The 20,478-nt window shown below is 42.9% G+C and overlaps 1 protein-coding gene across 2 annotated transcripts in view; it reads right to left on the minus strand.

Moving 5' to 3' along the window:
* The window catches only part of EDRF1 (erythroid differentiation regulatory factor 1), a 43,026-nt gene that overhangs the window by 4,341 nt on the left and 18,207 nt on the right, over positions 1–20,478 (minus strand). For both annotated transcript variants that reach the window (XM_080822841.1, XM_080822842.1), the window contains 10 exons: positions 20,325–20,475; positions 17,846–18,034; positions 17,305–17,505; positions 15,686–15,904; positions 13,424–13,647; positions 11,030–11,188; positions 10,724–10,873; positions 9,399–9,552; positions 7,345–7,460; positions 6,320–6,471 (listed from right to left, as the gene is read on the minus strand). In XM_080822841.1, the coding sequence (XP_080678967.1) occupies positions 6,320–6,471; positions 7,345–7,460; positions 9,399–9,552; positions 10,724–10,873; positions 11,030–11,188; positions 13,424–13,647; positions 15,686–15,904; positions 17,305–17,505; positions 17,846–18,034; positions 20,325–20,475 (1,715 nt within the window). The remainder of the gene's footprint in view (positions 1–6,319; positions 6,472–7,344; positions 7,461–9,398; positions 9,553–10,723; positions 10,874–11,029; positions 11,189–13,423; positions 13,648–15,685; positions 15,905–17,304; positions 17,506–17,845; positions 18,035–20,324; positions 20,476–20,478) is intronic.

A 20,478-nucleotide genomic window follows, 5' to 3' on the forward strand; every position in this document is an offset into this window, starting at 1 on the left:
ATCACATGTAACAGTCTTTTATTTAATAAACCTTGACAAATGAACACAAGTGAGCTAAACAGGACTTTGTGCATCATGCAGGAAAACTTCAGACTGCATTTTCCCAACAGTACATTAATGACCTGAAAAAACAGGTTACAAGACCCTCCACTAAAATAAAAATCACTTAAGCCGCACACATGACAGTTCCTTAAAACTTTCATTTGTTTTTAAAGATTTTACTTATTTATTTGGCAGAGAGACAGATAGACAGTAAGAGATATGGGGAGTACGAGAGGGAGAAGCAGGCTTCCTGCTGACCGGGGGTGGGACTTGATCATGATCTGAGGCCAAGGCAGACGCTTAATGACCGAGCCACCCAGGCACCCCCTACATTTTTTTTTTTTTTTAAGATTTAATTTATTTCTTAGAGTGTGCACGCGAGTCTGTGGGGATGGGGGGGGAGAGAGGAGTATAAGCAGGCTCCAGGCCCAGGGCAGAGCTGGCCTGGGGGCTTGATCTCAAGACCCCAAGATCACAGTCTGAGCTGAAACTAAGAGTGAGACGCTTAGGAGACTGAGCCGCCCAGGCGCCCTGACAGTTGTGTTTGTAAAAAATACTGTAAGACTGAAGCATCACCTGGTAGCTTCTTCACTGATTTGTGAAAATCAGTGAATCACTGTTTCTCATATGTCCTATGTTTATGTTGCCACCTTGTGGAAACCAAGAAAAAATTTTAAAATTTACCCACTGTTGTTAAACAGGAAAGCCGTTAAGGTTTTCAGCTGTGTCACTACTCGCACTGTCTCCTCTGCCTTTTAGTTCTTTGCTTCTTCAGCAGACAGGCGTCACCTGCTGAACCACACTCCCTGCGGGTACAGTGACAGGACGCGGAGCTGACCCGAGGATCACCACTGGGGCTGAGACGGCAGCGCACCTAAGATGGAACGCTCCTCCCCAAACAAAAGCTCCCCTTGGGCCACAGAGAATTATCTGAGAGCATTTACTGGAGAGGGTTTCTTCTCAGAATGTAGAGAGCTGGAAAAAGTATCATTCCCACCCTTTGACAAACACAGCAATGCGAAGCAGGACAAACTACAAGTTCATGACTTTGCATGAATCTGTCAAAGAGCTGGGATCCCTGGGCAAGCAATGAGTCTGAAAACTAAGGACGGACAGGGAGACCCAGAAGTCCTTCCTTGGCTGGGCCAGATGCAGCCAGATACCCAGATACTGCTAAGAATTTAGCTAAAATAGCTAATGAGCTGGAAGAGGCGGAGTGAGGGCTGGCGAGGGAGTGCAGGGTCCCTGGGGGCCGCAGCCAGAGGATGAGTTCACCTTGTCTTGTAGGCTCTTCTTCAAGGACCCCCCCAGATGTTCACATAAAAAACCGGTGAGAGCCCTAAGAAAGCGACCTTCATGCAGGCCGGGCAAGGGGACCAGCTAGAGCTACAGCACGGCAGGCAACCCCACCCAGACCCTTTTCTCCAAGGACTGAAAGCCTTAATCTGCAGGGTATAGTCGAGGGAGAGGAAGGCCAGGAGCCACGGCGGCCTTAGGGCACTGGTGAAAGTCAATGCAGAGAAAGCCACTCTACCCTGGGGGTGGGGCAGGTGCAGTGTGAGGCCACACACCTCGCGCTCAGGGACGTGGTGGCTGCCCAAGACTGAGGCTTACCCGACCAACTGAGGCGGCCTTTCCCCTCCCTAGCAGCCTAGAAGCACTGAAGGACAAGCAGGAGTGGACTACAGCTGTGAGGACCGTGAGAGTGTGAAGACAGACCGTCTCTGAGGTACCACAAACCTTCCTTAGGAAAATCCTAACGCTAAAGGTGGAGGAGACGTTCAGAAAAACCCTCCGGAGACCCGCCCCACACAAGGCACAGGCACCGCCTGAGGAACCTGAAGGCCGCCAGACGTGAAAAGTTAACCAAAGCGACACAAAGGCTCAACCACAGCTCAGCTCCAGACTAGAAAAACAAACTCAACCCCCATCCTAAAGGCCTAGCATGGGACAGGTGCTTTCCGGGCACGGTTAAAATTATTTCCCTCAGGCTGAGATGTCCAGTTTCCCATAACTAGGAGATGTAGAAACGTAAGGAAACCACACACACCAAGAGACAAAGAATCAACCGAAGCAGACTCAGATATGACACTGATGTTGGAACTATCCGATAGGTGATTTAAAATGACAATGATTAATACACTAAAAGGCTCAGTGGAAAATGTGGACGGTGTGCAAGATCGGAATGGTCCCTTCAGCAGAGAGATGGAACCTACAGCAAAAATCCAATGGGGATTGCAGAAATGAGGAACAGAGTAAACAGAGATAAAGAATGCTTTTTGACAAGTTCAACTATAAATGACACAAAATCAAGAATCAATGAACTTGAAGATAGGTTAGCATAGGTAAAACTGGCACCACAGAAAGAGAAAATGAAATATAAGAAATAAAAATACCTATGAAGGAAGGAGAAATCACAACATACCCAAAAACATCATGTTCAAACTGCTGGGGAGTGGGAGAGAAAATCTTGAAAGCAGCTGAAGGAAAAATGGCACATTAAATACCTAAGAATAGGGGCGCCTGGGTGGCTCAGTTGGTTAAGTGGCTGCCTTCGGCTCAGGTCATGATCGCAGGGTCCTGGGATCGAGCCAGGCATCAGGCTCCCTGCTCATCGGAAAGCCTGCTTCTTCCTCTCCCTCTGCCTGCTGCTCTGCCTACCTGTACTCTCTATCTCTGTGTCAAATAAAAAACCTTTAAAACAAACAAATACCTAAGAACAAAGGTAAGAACCAGAGCGGGCTTCCTGTCAGAGAACACGCAAGCCAGAAGGCAAGGGAGGTACATCCTTCAAGTGTGGGATGAAGATCTGCCAACCAAGAACTCTATACCAGCTAAAACCTCTCCCAAAGCTGAAGGAAGAATGAAGACTTTCTCAGACAATCAAAAGGGAAGAATTCTTTGTTGGTCAATGTTAAAGGAAGTTCTTTATGCAGAAAGAATAGGACACCAGACAGAAAATGGTATCTATACCAAGAAGAGCACTAGAAATGGAATAAATGAAGGTAAAAATAAATTCATATAAAAATAAGTTGTTCTATTTTTAATTGCTCTAAAAAGTAACTATCTAAAGCAGAAACAGTAGTAGTGTATTGTGTGTTTATAACATATGTAAAAGCGAAATGAATGGTAACACAACTAATGAGAGGGAAGAACTGAGAGTAACTATCTGAAGGTCTTCATACAACATGTGGTGCCAAAGAATATCATGGGAAAGTGGTCTCTGATTAAAGCTGTGAACTTAAACCCTAGGGCAAACATCAAAACATTTAAAAAAATAGTATAAATAATAAATCAAGAGAAATCTAATACAATCATAGAAAGTGTTCAATTAACTCAAGAAGATAGAAAAAACAGCTAGCTAGCAAGATGCTAGATTTTATCTAACTGTATGAAATCACCTTAAATGTGAATGGTCTGAACACACCAGTTACAAGTCTGGATTAAAAAAAGCAAGACCCAGTTGAACGTCATTTATAAGAATCTTTTACTAAAAATGGCACAGTTAAGGTTAAAAGAAAAGAAGATGTTAACCAAAAGAAAGTTGAGTAGCTATCTTAAGATAAAAAGCAGATATCACACGATAAGGGCGTCAGTTCTCCGAGACAAAGCAATCCTCAGTGTGTGCGCATCTAAATGTGTCCACATCGGGGCGCCTGGGTCTCTCAGTGGGTTAAAGCCTCTACCTTCGGCTCAGGTCATGATCCCAGGGTCCTGGGTCATGATCCCAGGGTTCTGGGATCGAGTCCCGCATCAGGCTCTCTGCTCAGCAGGAAGCCTGCTTCCTCCTCTCGTCTCTGCCTGCCTCTCTGTCTACTTGTTATCTCTATCTGTCAAATAAATAAATAAAATCTTTAAAAATAAATAAATAAATAAAAAATAAATGTGTCCACATCAATACAGAGGAAACAAAACTGACAGAACCGAAAAGAAAAATAGATGAATCCACAGCTGTAGTTGGAGAATTCCACTCCTCTCTTTGTAATCGATAAAACAAGTAGAAAGTCAGCAAGAACACAGAAGACCTGAATACTATACACCAACTTAATTGACCTTTCCATTGTCTCTCTCCCAGACAGCAGGATACCTGTACATTTCAACACACATGGAAAGACAAACCATATTCCAGGCCATAATACAAACGTACACCAATGAGAGAAATCAGACGAAGTTAGGTATGGTCTCCGTGCACAATGGAACGACTAGTAATCCATAATAAAGATCACCTGGAGAGTCCCTCTATTTAGAAACTAAGCGGCAGGCTTCTAAATAACACAGGGATCAAAGAGGAAGTTTTAGGGGATATAAAAAATTAATATTAAACTGAAAGAAGAAGAAAATACAGCTGTGAGATGTAGCAGAGTGAAATTTAGAGTAAATGGTTATATTAAAAAAGAGAAAGGGTCTCAAGTCAATAATCTAAGCTTCCACTTTAAGAAACCAGAAAAAGAGCAAATTAAATCCATAATAAGCAGAAAGAAAGGTATATAGAGAAATGTATAAATCACTGACAGTGGAAATAGAAAAACAATGGGGAAAAAAATCAATCGAATAAGCCAGTTCTTTAAAAAGATCAATAAAATTGATGAACTCCTAATCAAACTAAAAGAAAAAAAAAAGAACACAAAAGTTGGCATTATCAGGAATGAAAAGAGGGCTGTCACTACAAACACCTTAAGACATTAACAGGATAACACAGAATACTGTGAACCTATTGATCTGACAACAGCTAAAATAGACTTTCATTCCTCAAGAAGAAAAAGTCAACTTGAACAGTACTTTACCTACGAAAAGAAATAAAAGTCATTCTGAAACACTTTTAATAAAGCCAACTCTAGGTTAAGATAATTTCACTAGTAAATTCCAACAAAAGTTTAGGGAACAAACAATAACTCTATACTTCTAAACTAGAAGAGGAAATACCTGCAAATTGATTTAATAAGGCCAGCGCTGCCCCAGTCCCGAAAGCAGACAAAACCACTACAAGACCAGAACCGTGACCACACTACAGGAGAGAACCATCCTCACAAACACACACAAAAGTCCTCAACACAGTATGACCACGCGGAATCCCAGGGATACCCAAGAATGACACACACCAACAAAGTGGGGTTTATCTCAGGAAGGCAAAGCTGGTTTAACATTCAAAAAAACCGAATGAGCTCCAGCATACCAAGAGACTAAAGAAGGAAAACCATGCGGTCATTTCAACGTGTGTACCAATAAACGTCTGACAAAAATTTCATGTCCATTTGTGACAAAAACTAGGAATAGAAGGGAACATTCTCAACTCAATAAAGAGCAGCTACAAAAACCCACAGCTGATGCTACACTTACTGGTAAAAGACACCAAGCTTTCTCCTTGAGATCTAAGGAACTGGGGCAGAGCAGGAGCAGACCACAGAGAGGCAGCAAGAGGGAACTTTTGGACTGATGGAACTGTTCTGTGTCATGGTTTTGGCAGGAGACACTTGTCTGTATGTGTTTGTCAAAGCCTGAAGGACTATACAGCACCAAAAGTAAATTTTACTATTTGTAAACGAAAACAAATACAGAGACAAAGCACCTGAAGATTATAAACTGATAAAATACACATCGAATAACTGATAACAACGTATATGCACAATGATTCTTTTCCTATTTTCCAAATTTTGTAATATGGCCAGACTATACTTGTATTTTAAAAAAAGACAGACATACTATTTGTATTACCTTCCTGACCTGGTACTTACTACTGGAGTTTCAAGTTAAATTAATAAGGCCAACATAATGACTCTGGCAGAACACCAGAACTGTACAAGCTGATACAGGTGTAGGAGAACATTTTTTGCTGAGATGCTCCCACTTTTCTCTTCACTAAGTTCTTGGGCTTTGCAGAAACTTCGATGCTCTGTCATCTCCTTGCTATTAGCACATTCAGGCTGAGGATCAAAACTGCAGTCTTGCCTCCCACTAAAGACAATGGAGAGTTACTAGAAACAGCGGGCTCTTCCTTGCAGGGTCAGTCATCTCTCTCAGGGAAAGCATTATAACCAGTAGGGTATTTACTCTTAGGAAGCAAGATCTGCTTCTATGGTTCCAATATGTAGTAGGGCACACGGAGAGGAGTCTCATCTCATTCACCAAGTCAGGAAAAGCACCACTTAAAATCCCTGATCACCCACATAAAAGACAAGAATGAATACAACCTATCTTTTCATTCAGTCAATAGAGATTACTTCCTTTTTACAGGTATGGTGCTGGAAAAGAAATTTCCACAAATAACCACTGCATTTACCTTGTTTTCTTCTTAGTTGAAGACAGCAGCTTGATGGACTGAAGGAGAAGGAATGACAACCGGGATTCAAATATGCTGAGGAGCTTGACCACTTCTTCCCGATTAAGACTCGGAGAGGAATCAGCAGCTGGAGTGGACTCATCGCTCTTAGGCTGAAAACGACAAGAAGTTACTTTACCTAAGCCGCCCGAGAGTGACCACTTCAGGGTAAAATGAAGGGACCACAGTTTCAATTCACTCTGTAAACTTTTCAGCCAAAAACAAAACAAAAAGGAAACTCCAGGTCATCTCTCTCCAGGCACAGCCCGGTGGTGGCAGAAGCTCTCCCGCCTCAGAGATCACTCTGACAGACTAAAACCTGTGAAAAATGTCTCACACCTAACAGGCACTTATACAGAAGAAATTAACCCCAAATGGAAATCTCCTGCTTTGTAACACTGCACAGTAAAGGAGCAAGACGGAAATGGGCAGACTATAGGGCTGGACAAACCAGGGCCGGATAAAGAAACAGGCTGGGGACCACGGGGGCCTCCGGGAAGCTTTCAGCACCAGCAGAAGGCAGCCTGGACGCTGGAAGGCCGGGCAACCGGAACCGCCTTCCAAGGAGCTTCGGCCCGCTAATGGCTCAACTGCTCCCCTGCAGTTCAGGAGAGATTATAAAAGAGCTACACAACTCCTTCTTTCTTAAAAACAAACGGAAGAATAAAAAAGAGCAAAAGCAGCAAAAGGAAAACACAACAGAGACGTTATGCTACTGGGGTCTTACTAAGCTCCATGTGGTTAAAGAGAAAAATTTTAATACAAAACATACAGTTCCAACTTAAAGAGTTTAATAATTCCACCAAGAAAATACAACAGATCCCTGTTAATGAGTTTAATGGAAAACACATATATGTATGAATGTCTGTATATACACATATACACATGATATGAAAAACACACACATATACCCCAACTGCTCACTATATATGTTCACCACTTAGCTTAAGACACACAAAAAACAAATATATATTTTCTCCATTTACCTGGTCAAATTCCTCTACAAGCTCCTTTCTGATGAGCTGGAATGCATGCTTAGTTCTCACCATTATGTCAAGAGCCCCAGACAGTGTTTTTAATTTTCCAACATTGCTATTCTGACCTAAAGTGTTAAAAACACAAAAATGATCATTCATTTATTTATTTAAGATTTATTTATTTGACAGAGAGAGAGAGCAGGAACACAAGCAGGGGGAGTGGGAGAGGGAGAAGCAGCCTTCCCGCCGAGCAGGGAGCCTGATGCAGGGTTCGATCCCAGAACCCTGGGATCATGATCTGAGCCAAAGGCAGATGTTTAGCGACTGAGCCACTCAGACATCCCAAAAATGATCATTCCTTTAAAATATAAATCTAGAAACCCATGCAGTGTCAATGTATTAATGAAAACGGACTTTCAAATCCTTTAACAGTTGCTCATGAGAATCTAAACAAATTCAACTCTGAGTAATCATCTCTATGTGAAAATATTAAGTCTAGACAAAACAATAAATAACAACTGTCTCCCTGCGTCACCATTTACCTCTGTCAGGGTGAGAACACAACCACCTGCAGGAGGACTTGAGTGTTAGGTCAAAGAAACCAGCTGGGACAAGTCGGGTCCAAAGGCCCCCAAATGTTTACATTGCTTTTCTCAGGTACTCAATTTTTAAACATTCTTCTAGACGGAAAATTAACCATACTTGTCATCTTTGCAAATTTGTTTCCAGTATCCATTTTTATGAAAATGATACATGCTCTCTTGAAGGAATTCAAACATGGCAGAAAATTTAAAGATGCAAATGAACAAAGGTCATCCAAACCCACCCCCAGACAGAGCTACTATTAATCCTGCCATCTAGTATACACTGGCAAAAAGTTAAAAATACTTTCAGTAAAAAGTCTTTGTGTGTGTGTGTGTGTGTATTTAATTTATTTTTTTTTCTTGAGAGGGGTTGGGGGAGGAAAGGACAGGAGGAGAGGGAGAGGAAGTCTCAAGCGAACTTCACACTGAGTGGAGCCTGACATAGCACTCGATCTCATGACCTTGAGTCACAACCTCAGCCGAATCAAGAGTCTGATGCTTAACTGACGGTGCCACCCAGGTGCCCCAGTAAAAAGTATTTTTTAAAAACTGTTTTGAATAGGTAATACGTTCTCAAAATGTATCAAGTCTGAATGAGAAAACAGTGAAGGCCTTCCTCCTGGGCCCCCAGGTGCCATCCCCAAGGCAGCAATATCACTTTCTGGTGTCTCCTTCCGGGATCCTCTACTGAAAGAGTCATCTAGCAGGGTAAGTATTACATTTATTTTAATTTTATACAAGCAAACAACTGAAAATAAAATCAAATGAACAGCTGTACTTCAAAGAAACGTTTCTTGTTTCTTTACCACACGAGAGCTATTTCTCCAAAGACCCCTCCTACAGAAGGGGAGCAGGTGGGCAGGAGCGACAGAACTCAGGAAGACACATTCAGTGTGGAGCAGCAACTCCTCCCCCTGCTGTGGGCATCCCCACCCCCCGCCCCAACCCCGCTGCAGCCTCCCTCCCCACCCGCTCATGCACCTGCCGCCTGCCCCAGCAAAGGCGGCTCTCATCCACCTGCCTCCTGCCTTTCCCTTCCCTTCCCACTTAGCTCTACCTTGCTCGGGATCTAAGTTCTAGTTCCGTAATCCATAGCTGCCAGTGTGCACCGTCGGTTTACAGGACTCCAATGGGACCACTGCTTCTCCCTTCCTGTGCTGTTCATGATCATGTTGTCACAGCTCTAATGCTCTCAACTGACTGACTTATCATATTTTTTATCCCAAGAGAGCACGGGCTATATTTCAATATTTCTATGAAGATAAGTTAGTCAAAGAACATAACCAAATCCATTTCCTAAACATTAAAAAGTTTAGAGACTTCTCCTGGACCCTACCCAAAGCCGTTAACTATGGGCATATTAAAAAGAAAATGACATTATTTACATTCAAGAGAGATCCCCAGGTCTGTCTCACTCAAAGAGGATCCAACACGACGTCAACGCGCACACGTCTGCGAAAGGAAAAAGTGAGGACTCACTGGTCATCTGGAATTCTGCAAACGCCACTCTTTCTAACTGCACTCGAAGCAGCTCACAGGGAGCGTCTCTGAGAAGCTGAAAGAGCTTAACAGCTTTGCTGTAATGAAGGTCCGCCAGCACCCGGTGCTGCTTCCTCAGATGCTCGTCACCAACCTGGAGTCAAAATCAAATAAGACCCATCTTGACGCCTGGGCTTCACAATAGCTACTTAACCGCGTCTCTGACTGAATCACTAAATGTTACTTAGTGTCGTTATTTTTTAGGCGTCTTACAGTTTTAGTTCTTACAGTCAGGTGTTTAACGCGCTTCTGGTTAATTTTCGTACATGAGGCGCTGCAGGAGTCCAACTCCACTGCCTTGCCCGGGACATCCAGCCATCCTGGCACTATCTGCTGAAAAGACAACTCTGTCCCCATTGTGTTGTCTTGGAATGCTAAAGCTTGCTTTTGCCTTGAGGCTATTAGGCCATCTGGGCAAGCCTGAATCTTGGCTAGGAACTCCTGGGGCAAGGGGAAGAGTGTCCAGGGCCAGCTTAAAGTAAAAAGAAATCCTCTCCGATTAAGCGGCACCTCAAAGGACGACAGCGTCAGGGTAAGGGCACCCGGAGAAGGCCCATACCCAGGAGACTGCAAGCTAAGCTGTCTTGGTCCTGAGCTAAGAAAAGGGAAACAGCAACACAAATAAGAAAACATTCCTGAGAAACTTCAAACCCAAGATTCCTTGGCAGTAGCCAGGCAACCCCCCTGGAGGAAGGCGCCTCCAACCTGGGCCTCTGTTTGTCCTCAGACACACACACCTGGGTGCCAGGCCTCACGCACAAGGCTGTTCACCGCACTGCTTCCCACAGCCTCTCAGTGAAACAACCCAAAGCCCAGGAATCACAAAATGGACAAACTATGATATATTAAATGACTAGTGAACTGAGAAAATGCACCAACCAGCAGGAATCTCAAGAACACCGTGTGTGTGAAAGGCAATAAACCACAGAATACGTACACAATGATTTCTCCTACAGAGCTCCCCGCCAGGCAGAATGCTGACATGGTAAAACAGAAAAGGTATGGACATCCTGGAAAATCCAGGACATAGTTACTCTGGGTGGAGGGAGAGGCACACAGAGGATATCTGATTTCACAAAATAATACCCATTACAGCAGACAAAAATATGCAGTACAGGTAAGAGAGGAAAAATCACCTCCACTGCGAGTTTTTCCAAATCAGCGAAGAGAATAGATGACATTTAGATAGATAGTAAAATATAAGAAAAACTCCCAGAGCACTTTTAAATGGACCTGGCATTGAACTTCAGCTGGAATGGCAGTACCTGATTTCTCAGACAACTGTGGTACATGGACGCCAGCCTGTGATGGATGGTCGCGGCTCGATACTGGCAGAGAGGCTGTCGAGCGGACACTGAGTCCACGTCACAGTACTTCAGGGACTTCATCATAGCCTCACTGACTTCTTTTTCAATCTGGTTTTGTTTTTAAGGGGGAGGAGAAAAAAATGACAAGCCTATAATCTTAAATAAAAATATTTAAACACTGCTTGTTACAGAAACTATGCTCAATATCTATGAAGGCATAAATGAAGCTGAAGCCTTCTTCTAGAGCCCCACGAGTATTACTACCTGCTCCTGAGCCTTCCTAGATAATGGAGCATAATCTTGCTGTAGAGTTGCCATCGTGAAATAAGTAGTGGACAATTCCCAGTTCACTGAATCCCAGACAGCCGGGTGGATGTCTCGTGTTCCCAGTGATCTCAGGGCTTTCAAATAGTAATCGACAGCCTGTGAGGGAGGGAAAAATACAGGTCGGGCTCAGTCTAAATCTATGCCAACAACACATGAAAATAAAACATACTTTAAAATCACCCAGATGTTAATCTGATGTGGGAACAATTTACAGAAGGGCAGTGCTGGGAGGAAAGGAAAAAACCGTATCAATGAAACTGTTTCGGTGAGGCGAGGTGCTTCAAGTGGGCTGTGGGCCCCGCCACATTTCCACGGCGGGTCCGGCACCAGCCTCAGCGCTTTCTGACTCATGCTCACGCACAAGGATGCACTTCCTTCCTTTGGTTTTTTTCCTTTCTAAATGAAAATGTGTTTATATAACTAGTAAGCCAGAAGAAACTAACTTGATGAGCCTAAGGATAAAAAATTGCTGGATCCGACTATAAAAAGCAGCAACCCCTTCCACCCTTTACCACCCCAGCCTGAAGGGCATTGGTCATTATAATTAAGCAAATAAAATCACATTTAATTCCATCACCCAGCAATAACTTCTGCATTTTTTGTGCGTACCCCCTACTTCTTTTCTATGTATCTGTAAATGTAAAAAAACTATAAAAAGGTCAATTTTATTTTAAAATCTCCATGCATGGGCGCCTGGGGGGTGCATCTGCCTCTCAGTTTCAGCTCAGGTCGTCATCTTAGCGTCATGAGATGAAGCCCTGCGTCTGGCTCTGTGCTCGGCAGGTAGTCTGCTTGTGTCTCTCTCCCCCACTCCCTCTATCCCCTCCTCCCACACTCGCACTCCAATAATTAAATAAATAAATCTTAAAAAAAAAAAAACCCTCCCATTCCATGAACATTCTTCACTAGTGCTCACCTAGCTGTGAGGTACTTGCTAAAGGAGCGCTCTTGGGCTCATGGCTCCGTCGGTTCAGCATCTGACTCCTGGTTTCAGCTCAGACCATGATCTCAGGTTCCTGAGATCTCAGGGTCCAGAGCCTGTTGGGCTTTGCACGCTGCATGGAGTCTGCTTGCCCTTCTCCCTCCCCCTGCCCCTCTGCACCCCCCTCAAATAAATAAAATATTAGGAAAAAAAAAAAAAAAAAAAGAGGAGAACTCTTGCTCCTTGCACCATCTCTAACACTGGATGTTACCACTTGCCAAAATACCTGGCAATTAACAGACAAAAGAAACTCAATTTTTAATTTAAATTTTAATTTCATAAAAGTTTAGAATTTTAAATTTCTTACATATTAACCACCCTTTTTGAAATGTGTATGAGTTTTTTGTTCAAGATTTGCCCCTTAATGAGCACTGGGTATTACGTAAGACTGATGAATCACAGACCTGTACCTCTGAAACCAATAATACGTTATATGTTAAATTTTTTTTTTTTAAGATTTTTATTTATTTATTTGACAGACAGAGATCACAAGTAGGCAGAGAGGCAGGCAGAGAGAGAGGAGGAAGCAGGCTCCCTGCTGAGCAGAGAGCCCGATGCGGGGCTCGATCCCAGGACCCTGGGATCATGACCTGAGCCGAAGGCAGAGGCTTAACCCATTGAGCCACCCAGGCGCCCCTATATGTTAATTTTAAAAAGGTTTTATGAATACATATTTTTTTCACTAAAAAATATATATATTTTACATATTCTAAACTCTTTTTTTTATTGGGGCAATTTATTTTCATTAATTATTTTATTTCATTTATTTTTAAAGTAAGCACTACACACAAACGTGGGGCTTGAACTACAACCCCAAGACCAAGAGTCATGCGCTCCGGCAACTGAGCCAGCCAGACACCCCTCTCTTCAATAGTTCTTAATGCTTCTTTATATACGACCTCTGATCTGTCCTGTGTTATCAATATTTTCACTAGACTGGGGTTTGCTTTTCAATTTTGCTTTCTGTTGTGCATTTGGAAATCGTTATTTCTACACATTTAAATGTGTCCAAGGTTACTCTGTGATCCCTGCCTGTGGTGTGGTGCCGGGAAAGGCCTGTCCCATCTCATCACATGAAGCTCCTCCTCCACTTTCTCAGTTCCCTTTCTCCACAAATCCACCTGTCTTCTCTGTTTATGCCAACACAACTCACTGGATAACCACCTTTCCAATACGCCCCCTCTAACGCTAAATTCTCCATTCTCGGGCCAGTCCCTACGTGTTCACTCTGTCTCCTCCTGGGCCATCACTACAGTTCTAGTTAGTTTTATAATATTTTCAGGGAGCAATGGCAAAAGTGAATGACAAGGAGGTATAAATGGATGGGGTCCGACATGCAAGCGTGTTACCTTATTGTAATACAAGCCTTCTTCTGGTGAGAACTCCCGCTTAAATTCATCGCCGGCACCACAGTGCGCCTGCGCGCAAATCCGCATGAGTCTCCCCGTGTTACACAATAGAAGGGCAGCGTTTGTGGCATCATCGATTGACTCAAAGTTGTGAATTCCTTTTTCGAAACAAGAAAAGCTTTTTTTCCACAACTGCTGCTCTGCAGTAGACACACTTTTGCTCACTGCACAAAAGAAGAGAAAGAAAACCACATGTCAGCAGACATCCATGTCAACGCCCCATGCGTCCCAGGCAAGGACAAGGGCAGGACGACAGGGGCAGGATAGCTAAGGAACCAGCTGTGTGCAGCCACTGCAGTGACCTACGCCCCTCAAATTCATCCTACTCTCATCCTACGCCCCTCAAATTCATAGCAAGGCCCTACCCCAATGTGACTATATTTGGAGACAGGGCCTTTAAAGAGGTAATTAAAGTTAGACCAGGTCATAAGATGGGGCCTGGTTCCCACATGACTGGTGTTCTCCTAGGAGAAACAGGGGCACACACAGAGAGAAGATCAGCTAAGGACACAGTGAGAAGGTGGCCATCCGAAAGCCACGGACAGAGGCCTCAGAAAAACCCAAACTTGCTGGCCCCTTGATCTTGTCTTCCGGCTTCCAACTTGTGAGAAATACGGTTTCTGTTGTTTAAGCCGCCCAATCTGTGGTTATTTTGTAAGGCGGCCTGAGCGAACTCACATAATACTCAAACAAGGCCCTCTTTCACTATGAAATGACAGACAGGAAAACAAGCAAATAAAAAGATCTGGGCAAAGCCCTATTTTATAAAGATTCACAACACGTGGTCCCATGGAGTTGTAAGAGGTATGATCTGGGTTGTATCTAATTCTCCTAGGTTTCTGACTACCACTCTGCATGCTCCTTCACAGACTTCCTCCTCTAGAGACACCTTAAAAGCACAGGTTATTACCCAATAAAATACGTATATTATACATATTAACAAAACTCTTTAACCAGCGTGACCTCTTTGTACCCCAGTGCCAAGCACAGTTCACAGACTACCAGGCACACACACAGTTCCTCAACTTACCTGCTGTCCTCCATTCTACCACAGCCCTGTTCCTTCCTCCCATTGGCAGGTCTTCACATTTCCAGCATTCTCATGGATCCAACTATCCCCTCCCCACGACATCTGAGTGATCTCCAACCTACGTCCTGCTAACCCAAACAGCTCTAAGTACAGGTTTCTAACCAACAACTGAGGCAGACCTTCCACTCACATGTCCACACGTCTCTCAGACTTGACAGAGGCCCAGCTGAATCTGTTTTCCTCTGCCTGAATCACAAAAGACCACGTCCTGCTACTCTCGCCAGCCACCGGACCCTGCATCTCTAGTCCTCCTCAGTGCTGCCTACGCCGTCTGGACAGCACCCCCTTCCATGTCTCTGCCTGTTGATATCCTACGTCATGTATCAGTCTGCTCAAACCACACCTTCTTCCCAAAAGCCCTTGAAAAACCCCACAACTTCAAAATACATCTCCTTTTCCTACTCTTCTACTGTACTGCATCTGTGTTTATGGTATTTTTCAAAGATTTTTATTATTTTTTTAAGACTTTTTATTTTTACCTAATCTCTACACCCAACATGGGGCTTGAACTCACAACCCTGAGATCAAGAGTTGCACACTCTACTGACTGAGCCAGCCCAGCGCGCCATAAATCTGTTTCTCTCTCTGGCTTCCTGACATGAAAGAGAGCCATGTTGTAGTCAATTACACACCCAGCACCAGAGCCTAGCACAGAGCCTGGCACAAGCTGGTTGTGCACTTCACTTCTGATCAGATGAAGAACAGAGGACACTGAAATGATGAATCTTAAAGGGAAATGTATTTTCCTATCTTTATTTCTCAAGAACTTAAGAATAAAAGATTCTTCAACAGAGCACCCCCTTTTTTTTTTTTTAAAGATTTTATTTATTTGACAGCGAGAGACACAGCGAGAGAGAACACAAGCAGGGGAAGTGACAGAGGGAGAAGCAGACTCTCCACTGAGCAGGGAAGCCCAATGCAGGGTCGATCCCAGGACCCTGAGATCATGACTTGAGTCAAAGGCAGACGTTTGATGACTGAGCCTCCCAGGCGCCCCAGAGCACCCCTTTCTACATCAAGTCAAGTGCCATAATACTATGCTCAGACCATAAAATCAGCATGATTTTCTATGAGAAGAGGCAATAAAGAGCGGACTCCAAAGAGATACTCACCTACTCGCTCACTCTGCAGAGCAGCAGCCTGATTCATGTAAAATACACCGATCTCATTTCTAATGTTACCCATTCTCTTCAATACTTGTACATAGTGTTCTGGGTTCTGGCTTTTTAAGTCACTAAATTGCAAGATTTCATTAGCAGCTTCGTAACATTTACAACTGACTGAAAGCTGACTCTCTAAGTCTGTAGACAAATCAGTTGCCCATGCAAATCCTTGAAACAAAAAAGGAAACATCACAGTGAGTCCCGAGAACTCTTCTTCCTCAGTAGTCAAGTAATCTCCTATTTTTAAGACAACAAAAGAAATCCAATATGGTATAAACCTACTATAAGATTCAATCAATATAAGTAAAATTTTAAGTTTTAAAGGAAAGATCTTTTAATTTAGAAAACTTCATTTTCCTGGGATATTAATATTTGAATAAAGAAATATTCTCCTGACCAAAAATACCAAACAATTTTCATCATCTGGATTTTACCAAGCACACTTGCTCATTGGTACAGACTTAAAGTTCACTGATACAAGGTAAATCATTTTTCTTCTTTTTAATTAATGGAAATAGTTCTTGAAATAAAACTCCGATTGCTACAAGAGGCTACTTAACGGACATTATGGTTTGAATGTCAGTTTACCTCACTGAAGAAGCGCTACATACGCTCTCAGAGACTTCAACATGCCATCCAGTGGGACTGGAGTAAACTTGGGTGCAGGGCCCAAAATTCAAGGAAAAAAAAAGGGAGCACTCCTACTGCTCACCGTGGCATACATGGGAGAACGTCACTCTCACGCTCAACTATTTTAAATGAAATGTGATGGGAGTGGTAAAAACACTAAGGATTTTCTCCCTGTGTCTATGAAACTGATCGTCTGAGAAACTCAGAAAGAGAGAAGGCAAAGAAAGAGGGCAAAAGTGAGGAAATACTACACTCCCCTCATTGTACTTCTCTAGATGGCAAATGTTCCAAAGTTTTGGGGAGGGAGATATCAAATGACGTCAACACTTTCAGAGCAAAATACAACAATGCCATGATACATTACAAAGGTGGACCTCCTAGCTCATTTACCGCCCTGACTGCAGTGAGCTTACGGCCGTGCTAAGGATACAGCCGCAGTGGACTAATTCTTTTTCCCAGTTTTAAAATCGGACAACCCCAAAACAAAGTAATATACTCAGTAAGACAGTCAGCTATGAACTAAGTTTAAAAAAATGGTCTCTGGATGTGAGCCCCCAGAAATCATTCAGAAGGTAATTCATTCGCTTTTACCCAACTGTTACTCCTTTACAAAAGGAAACCATGGCTTGGTTCACTGACTACAAAGTTACCGAGGAAAACCTCTTGAAAAGACGAGGGTAAAAAAGTCAACACAATGGTCTTAAAGCTTATTTTATCTTTAGTTCTAGTTGTATAATTAGTAATTATGAAATATTTCAAAATCGCTTAACACACAAATACACCAGGGATCATGCTCAATTTTAAAACTAAGCAATCAATGCAACAAAACTGCAATATCAAAACACTAACATTTTCGCCACCGTCCTGGCATACTCTGATAAGCACGAGCTGGACGGACTAATCCCACGTGCATGGAATGCCGGGTCTCACTGGCATACCTTGACAACTGGACTCCCTGTGGAGGCTGTGTAGTATCTCCTGATCTTCTTTCGTTTGATAATTAAACTCCTCGAGATGCGCCGCTCTGTTGTTTGCATTCTGGGCCAGCATCAGTTGGATGTCCCCACAGAGCGTCAAATACTGAGACAGAAACAGCAGCACTTCCGAAAGCATGTTGGTGCAGAGGCAGCAGTAAGTATCTAGGCAGAAGGGGTGGGAAAGAGAAAAAACACCGGGGTATTGAAAATTGATGACTACGGGGAGTATTAAAAAAAGTTGTTACTAGCTGAAAGCTTTGTACCACTGTAGCTCTTCGGTTTATGTTACGGCAGCTATCACGTGTAGTTTCGTGTATTTCAAAGGAAGAGATTACCACTCAGCACAAAATAAAATATGAAGTAACACACTCAAGACTAGGAAAAGTTATTTCAAAATTAAATTTTACAACAGAAATAGGAGTAAAACTTCATTGTGATTCAGATGCCTTTTCTGTTCTCCCCTCCCAATGCCTATGAAGTGTATTAGTTTACAGTGACTTACCATGGCTCTGCAAAGCTAATTTGATGTATCGTAACGCTCTTCCGTATTTCTGAAGACTCATGGCAGCATCAGACAAAACATAATAGGCCTTTGATGACTTGAGAATCAGCTGGAGTTTCATTTTATGTTGCCAAGAACCAGGGATCATTCCAGATTGACTGGAATAATTACCCTTCTGAAGGGAGCCCACTATGACACGGGAGGAGGGGAAAGGAAGCACATTTTACTTGAATGTAAGTTTCACTGTAAAAAAATAACGTTTCTTCATAGAAACAGTCCGGGCTTAGGTACTATGGCTACAAGACTGATATACACTGCGCTTTACTACTAAACAACAGAGTAAAACGGCAGCGTTTTACAGATCCTCACTGGGATTTCTGAAGGCTCTCTGCTCCCTGCTGTCAACTCTGTCATTCTCTTTCAGGGTCACTGACATAAATACATTCATGACTAGCATGACCTTTCTCCAGTCTATGTCAACCTGCCAGAAAGTTCATCTTCCCTTTTTCTTCTTTTTTTTTTTTAAGATTTATTTATTTGACAGAGAGAGACACAGTGAGAGAGGGTATACAAGCAGGGGAGCAGCAGAGGGAGAGGAAGAAGCAGGGTTCCTGCTGAGCAGGGAGCCCGACGTGGGGCTCAATCCCAGGACCCTGGGATCATGACCTGAGCCAAAGGCAGACACTTAACAACTGAGCCACCCAGGTGCCCCTGAAAATTTACCTTCCTAAAATAAGCTTTAATTATGGTGGGACCCCTGTTCTAGAACACCAAAATGGCTTCGCACCACTTATTAAGTCCTGAGCACCTTAGCCCACTTTCTATGTGATGTTTTTGTCTTCCTCCCCAGTATTCCACCCCTACTACCCAGTAGCCAAAATCAAGTTACAGCTTGTTGCCCACAAAGATGCCTATTTTCTCTAATCTCCCCTCTTAGTGGACTGTTTCCTCCACCAGGAACATGCTTTATTTAAAGTCCAGCCTACTACTACCTTCCTTTATCTAACAAACGATCACTTCTGTGCCAAGCACTGTGCTAGACACCAGAAACCGTGACACGAAGTTCTATGCTTTCCATCCTTGGAGATCTTGCACACTAGAGGTAGAGACAGGCTGCTAACACAAACCATGGCAAATCTATTTTAAGTGCAACTACAGAGGTGAGAACAAAATGCTGTGGGAATTCCCCTCCTTAGTCTCTGAGCCTCAAGATTTCTCATTTTTTTGATCAGTGACAACACGAATCTTTCAAACCAATGAAAGGTACTTACAATCTCTTACGGTTTTAATTGTGCAACGTATTTCTTTTTCCTCTGTAACTGTATTCTCTGTGTGTGAGGTTTGGTGAGAATACCAAAATTGAATAAGACACAATTTTTGCTTACAACTATACTGGCGGGTGTGCATAAAACTGTTCAACAAATCTATGACTTAGGCAGGTTTCAGTAAGTGCTCAAGGACAAAGTGGTAAGAGAATCAATTCTGACTAGAGAGAGAGGGGAGCATAGATCTCTTGAACATCAGCAGGATTTTCAACAGCTGAGGTGGGGACGAAGGACGAAGAGAAAAGGCATTTCAAAAAAACACCATAAAGGAGGCAGAGTTGTCTCAAGTCCTGGTGTTCTCCTCACTGTACAGAGGCTCAAGCCGGGCACACAGGAAGCAATACATAAATGCTTAGGGTAATTAAATTTACTCCCCCCCCCCCCATAAACAACTTATGTTCACGAAGAGAAAAAAAGTCAGGAAAGCACTTAGTATTTCTTTTTTTTTTTTTTTAACCCTTGACCAGAAGTGACTGATGCACTTAGTATTTCAAACATACAAGCTTCTGAAACATTTTTTTAAGCAACTGAAACCAATTTCTTAAGAGTCCACATGTTCTTAACAAAGTGACTTTCCTGAGGAACAAATTAGACAATTTATAAGTGACCTTCCTAGCTGATTCAAGGACCACGCAGTAACAAAAGCCAACATCCTACAGTGCTTATTATGTGCACTGTTCTAAGCACTTTACACATACTAATTCATTTAATCCATAAAAAAAACTTTAAAGTAGGCACTACTGTCTCCACTTTGAGAGAGAGAAAAAAAAAAAGGTTCAAAAAGGTGGAACCTGCCTTGGCAAAGCCATGATTTGGGGCTAGGCAGTTTGGTTCTCAAGTCTGCTCTTAAACACTCGACTGCTTTTACTGAAGCAGTAATTTCTTATGAGAACCCTACCAAGCTGAGGGTATTAGCTCCTCGCTGCAGGGAACTGGAAGAAGCGGAACTTACTAGGGATATCTATAAAGGGTCAAAATTATCCTTTGTTTTATATTTTGAATGAAACGGTATTTCCCCCTACTTTCCATTCACATGATATCCTTCTCCCGAATTCCTCTCAATGAACGCCTTAATTGACATAAGTCTGCTGTTGATAAAGGACCAGTATACTATTCTATAGAAAAGTCCTTATTTGCACATCAATTCAACTTACTTTTGTCCAAAAACAAGGCCATCTGCTTCTCCAGACCCTCAGGACCCCCCCTTGTGGATTCATCTTCATATTTTAATGGGATTGGGGTGTTGGGGTCAGCTGCAGGAAGGTCGCTTTCTTTTTTAATACTGCTATCCACAGACTTTAACCCCTT

The sequence above is a fragment of the Martes martes genome (assembly GCF_963455335.1).
Source record: "Martes martes genome assembly, chromosome: 14".
Taxonomy (NCBI): Eukaryota; Metazoa; Chordata; class Mammalia; order Carnivora; family Mustelidae; genus Martes; species Martes martes.